The 5,594-nt window shown below is 40.4% G+C and overlaps 1 protein-coding gene across 1 annotated transcript; it reads right to left on the bottom strand.

Annotated features, from left to right (window-relative positions):
• Positions 1-3,975: 3,975 nt before the first annotated feature.
• On the bottom strand, positions 3,976-4,980 carry LOC137995655 (uncharacterized). The gene has a single exon (XM_068841178.1). The coding sequence runs from the start codon at positions 4,978-4,980 to the stop codon at positions 3,976-3,978; it is 1,005 nt and encodes a 334-aa protein (XP_068697279.1).
• Positions 4,981-5,594: the final 614 nt, after the last annotated feature.

The raw sequence follows: 5,594 nt of genomic DNA, 5'->3' as shown, positions 1-5,594 counted from the left end.
ACATTTTGCTTCGCTCCTATTGTATAGTTATCAGATGTTTGTGAAATGCCGACATGACACCTCTCGAGGGGCAGAATTCAAAAATCAATAGCTCGCGTGCAGGCTCACTTTTCCTCGCCCCATTCTTCTCGCCGGCTTTGCCGGCTCTCGGTTGCGGCTCCACCACCCTTGCCTATCAAGTGAGCCTGCTCGCAGGCTAAAGGAACTTTTATACCAGACTATCGTTTACTTGTTTATTTTGAGGATTTTAAGGTGGGAGAAATGTAGAATATAGCACTGTACGAGAAGGACTGAGACCAATAATATAGGCTGGTTGATCCAAATACGTAGACGAAAATAAAGGGATGTTTGGTTGCAACGTTTGCGTGTCAAGAGCTCCCTCTAACTTTAGCATGTAAATTGAAGCCGCTCAGTGCAACAGAACAATTTTCCTGTTAACTATAACATGTATATTTTTCTATTCTACGATTGCAACGCCCAAAATAGGAAGGAACTGTGCGACACTCTTCATTTTCTTTTTTCAAGAGGTCTATTTTAACAGTACAACTAAAAAAACAGTTAGACCGGCAGCAAAATCATTTAAGCCGAACTTCTGTTTTGTTGTCAGCCTTTTTCTTCCTTTTCAGATTTGTCATTATCCCCTATAGCTACACCGTATATTCTAGGATACGAAACTAAAGCAAGCATAACCTAAGGCAAACAGCAAATTTAAGAGCGCCATGTTCCCACTGAAACTCGTTTGAATATGAGCTCGGTTTTCTCCCATATCGCTTTTGCAAGACACTATTTTTGGCTTTGTTCTCACGCATTAGAAAAAATAGACCTTTACAAGGTTAACACCGCCATTTTGTCGGGGGTGCAAAACTACTGGGGCGAGCGCGCGGCCAAACAATAAAATGCAAATGGCTGACTCATCGAGTTGCAATTACCTGCGAAGAAATATCGAAATATCTTAATCTAGGATCAAAACACGTGTACTGAAACTGTTAGTTTGAAATCCTTTTCTATTTCTGCCGCTACTACTCCGGTAGAGCGGCCACAAAATTATTTGTGATGCCTCGACAAGCAGAGGAAGTTCTTGAATACGACGACTTTCTCGGTTGGACTGTTTCCTCGTTAAAGGATTTTCTTTCGCTACAGGGACTCAAGCAAACGGGCAGAAAGTCTGAGCGGATCGCTAGAGCGTTTGGAGCCTACGAACTCAATGTGCCTGGGAAGTTTTCCCAGGAGCAAATTTATCAGCAGATAAAAGACGAATATTCAAGGAGACTGACTAAAAATGAAATTAAGAGTGATCCAAACATGTTACCGAATGACGCTTGGATTGACGACGTAAAGGAATGGCCAGAGGTCGATGATGGCAAATTGTTCAGTTATATTTTGAGGACTAAAGCCGTAGATGTCGACTATATTGGAAAATACAAGGATCAGAAGGCCTATTCTTATTAGATGAGTGGCTTTGAAGACACAGTGTTCTTTGCTAAATGCCCAATTAACAGCAAGCATGTGTTCTTGAAAGGCTCTGTATCCCCTTCACAAAAATTCGTGATGACCCGCATAAGGTCTGGGTTTGTTTAGAGGGCACAAAAAGTGAATGCAAAATCTTAACCTCTTGGTGTACATGTACAGCAGGTACTGGCGAAGTTTGCAATCATGTTATAGCCTTGCTATATAAAGTAAATTTTGCACACAAGAAAGCTTACATATCTCCTGCATGTACAAGTGTTCCACAAGGATGGAACAAAGGAACTAGAAAGGATGTAGCTCCAACTCAAATAAAAAACCTTGTCTTTCGTAAAGACAAAAAGACTCAGGAGGACAGTCCCAAAGAACAGGCAGCCAATTTAACTTTAAAGAACAACTTTGACCCACGAAAGCCCCAGGATAGGCAGCTGACCAATGAAAGGGTATCAGCTCTTATCAATGGAGTAATTGAGAATGTCCCATGTGCTTGTTTATTTCACTCTATCGAGCACACTAAAGATGACGGCCTACCCGAACCTCTTCCTCAGAGAGCCCTTAGCTTCATGTCATCCCAAGAAATGAAAGGAAAACCATTGGAACATACCGCTCCACTCTTTTTAAAAGAATGTCAGATGACGAGTGACCAAGTGAAAAGGATGGAAACTGAAACTCGTGGTCTGAGTAACAATGACTCTTGGCATCAACAAAGAGTTGGGAGAGTGACTGCGTCAAATTTTCACAAATTTCACACCAAGGCTCAAACAATCATCAACAGAAAAAGTGAAAATGACAAAAAACCCATTTACAGTTCAATGGTGTCAAGCCTGTTGAATAAAGGTGATGATGTCTCACATATGCCACAGATAAAGTGGGGGAATGCCCATGAAAAGGATGCCATAAAATCATTCATGTCAGATGTGGCCTCTCAACATGATGGTGGCCTACAGGGCTTTAGACAGTGTGGATTGTTCATCAAACCCGATTACCCCTTCCTTGCGGGTTCCCCGGACGGCCTGTTTTTTTGCCATTGTTGTGGTCTGGCAACACTGGAAGCAAAATGTCCCTACAGTGTGAGAAATGAAAATATTCATGAAAAAAAGACATTTGACCGTGTGGAATTTCTTGAAGATTTTAATGGAAAGCCCCGCTTGAAACGCTCGCACAAATAGTACACCCAAATGCAAGCTCAGATGTGGGTTTGTGGTGCCAATCATGGCTTCTTTATTGTTTGGACTCTGGGCGGCCAACCATTGTATGAACGAGTAGAACTAGACTTGGAATTTTGTCTGAAAGTTGTGAACAATATCACTCTCTTTTACAAATCGTTTGTATTACCTTGCCTGTTAGGATACAGGGACATTTTTGAGTGCCCAAAGTGTGACAAGGTTATTTTGGAGAGTGATGAAATAAGTGATTCTGCAAACGAAAACAGTGTATGCTGTGACAGCTGCAGCACTTGGTGGCATTTGCCATGTGCTGAACTCAGTGTGAATTCTGCAGATGCACTCGACTCTTGGATTTGCCAGAGCTGCCTGGCTGATGCAGCAAACATACATGATGCTGGGGATGATGAACTTGACTTGAACTTACCTGAGGAAGAAGAACAAACTGATAACTCAAATACTGTAAATCATGTCTGCCCAGTTTGTTGTCTTAAGAGTATCCCTGTGAATGGAGAACATGTTTGCACAGTCTGTAAAAAAGCTGTCCATGCTTGGTGCAGTAACCATGAGGACATAACAAGTTCTGCAGACCTAATTTGTAATTACTGCATTTCAGATTAATACATGTACTGTACATTGAATTTTAATTACTGTTCACGAGGAGAAGTTTCACCACATGGTCACATACAGCTGTAACTAATCCCAAACATCAAATTGACAAAATCATAGATTCACAAGGTGTTAAGAACTTTAATACACCAGTCCAAGAAGTACATGTATAACCTACAAAATGTTTTAATTGCATCATTTAATACTTTTCTACATGTAGAAACAATTTAAGAATGTTGGATGCATTTTCATTTCTACTAAGTTAGACATGGAGAAAAGTCAGAGTTATTTACACATTTCTATATATTTTTTATAGCCACTTATTGTTTAGTATTGTTTTGTTGATGCATTTTTTATGAAATGTTATGAAAATGTTGTATGAACATTCCTGTTGCTACGGTTAATTACGCACATTTCTAATAGCAAATTTCAATTCCTAAATCAATTTAACATTATGTAAATACAACTTGATTTGGAAATATACCGGTATTTCATGATAATTTAAACAAAATTGTTTTGTACAAAAAGTAACATTTCATTCACTCATGGAAGGACCTCCATTCAAAGAAAGCCAAGTTCATTAGATAGCTTTTGTGGGGACTGTTCAATCTGAAATAGAAAATGCAATGTATTGCTCTTATGCCTTGAAATACACAACGATGTCATCTATGTACAGTGTAGTAGTAGTTTCCCATTTCATTGACATGTTAACAGTTCTCAAATGAACCTGCCCCAGTCTCTAAACTGAATATGTGGTCACCTTGGCATACTTGTAAATAAAAATATCAAACACAGAGTGGTGGAAGCAAATTGCACAATGCACAGCAGACACGAACAATATCATCAGCCAGGGGAAGCAGGGTAATAGGCAGTTCAACATAAATTGTGACATTCGCAATGTTTGATGTCTCTCTGACATTACGTGGTTGCATTTAATTTGCATAGATGATGCACAACTAGGTGGAATGCATAATGTTGCCATGTGCATCATCAAGTCCTCTCGGATTTTAAAACCTCTGTCTGCCATGACTTCATCGTAAGGTTCAATCATTTTTAAAAACCCACTATTCCTTACAATAAAAATATCAGATGCCCTGCCTCCATAACATGGTGAAACATATGAAGTTGCTCCATTTGGGGTGATGGCAACAAGGACTTTGAAAGTGTAGTGGTGCTTGTACTCACTCCATAGTGTTGCTGCCAGGTCAAGTCCACTTGGAGTTTCTGTGAAGCACTCAAAACAGTCAATTACACATCTTACTTTGGGATAAAGCTTTTTAAAACAGTATGGGAGGGTTTTCTTGATCTGTTGTCGACTAGGCCACACAATTAAAACGGAGAGTTCCTTGGACATGAGCTTAACCCAAGTTATAAAAACACTACTGACAGTGGAAGCTGACACATGGAACCTGAACCCCAAATCAAAAGTTAGAAGAGCTAGTCTTAGTTTCATAAGAGTCAGTAAAAACTCCTGTTCAAGTCGAGGCTTCCTCTCTGGCCCAGGTCTTCCTTTGAGATAGCCAGTTGCTAACTCAAAAGGAGAGGGAGGTTGAGACGATTCTTTTCTTGTTTGTTTTCCACCCCTCCAATATTGCATAAACCGAGCCTTTGGGCTCAAATAATCGAACAAGAACTCGAATGCTTTCGGTGATGGCAGACCTGTGTAGACTTTTACTTCCATTTCTCTTGTCAACTGTTCGAATTGCATTGGAACTGAAACGGAGTAATCTGCATCTGCTTCCATTTCTTCATCATCACTATCACTCTCCTCAGGATCCTGCTTTGACTACTTGGAGCTAGGGAAGAGGCTTCTTGCAGAACCAGTTTCTTGTAACTTGTTCGCTTTCCTTTTCTTGGGTGATTTTTTCTGCAGGTAATCCGAAAAAGTCATAAAAATAGACGGAAAATCCGTTTTAGGGTTTTCAGGAGTTCTTCGTCCACATGGGAAATGATTTGAACACACGAAAGTCCCACTAGCACCAGGGGAAGGATTGAAGGAATCACTTCGAGTCTTCGCCACTTGTTTTCGCCATATTTCGGCAAGTTTAGGGTCGGTTGGCCACTTGTGATATACTAAATTCTCCACATGTGATCTGACAAAAGCAAGTTCAGGATATCTTTTATCATTATCGCAAAAACCTACCGCACAACGAGCGTGTTTTGGCATGTTAACAGATTATTCAGCCGTGTCGCCATTTGCATTTCATGCTCGGCCGCGCGCTCGCCCCAGTAGTTTTGCAACCCCGGCAAAATGGCGGTGTTAACCTTGAAAAGGTCTATTCCATGTGCAAGTCAATCCACTGATTCAAGAACACGTTTGTGAATAGCACGCTTAAAGGGAAAAAAATATATTTCGTT

Source organism: Montipora foliosa, chromosome 3 (genome assembly GCF_036669935.1).
Source record: "Montipora foliosa isolate CH-2021 chromosome 3, ASM3666993v2, whole genome shotgun sequence".
In the NCBI taxonomy this organism is placed as follows: Eukaryota; Metazoa; Cnidaria; class Anthozoa; order Scleractinia; family Acroporidae; genus Montipora; species Montipora foliosa.
The sequence above is the reverse complement of the archived record's forward strand: the minus strand, read 5'-3'. Positions and strand labels throughout refer to the sequence as shown.

Excerpts from the sequence above, each read along its gene's own strand:
- LOC137995655 (XM_068841178.1), bottom strand. The coding sequence starts at position 4,980 with ATGGAAGCAGATGCAGATTACTCCGTTTCAGTTCCAATGCAATTCGAA.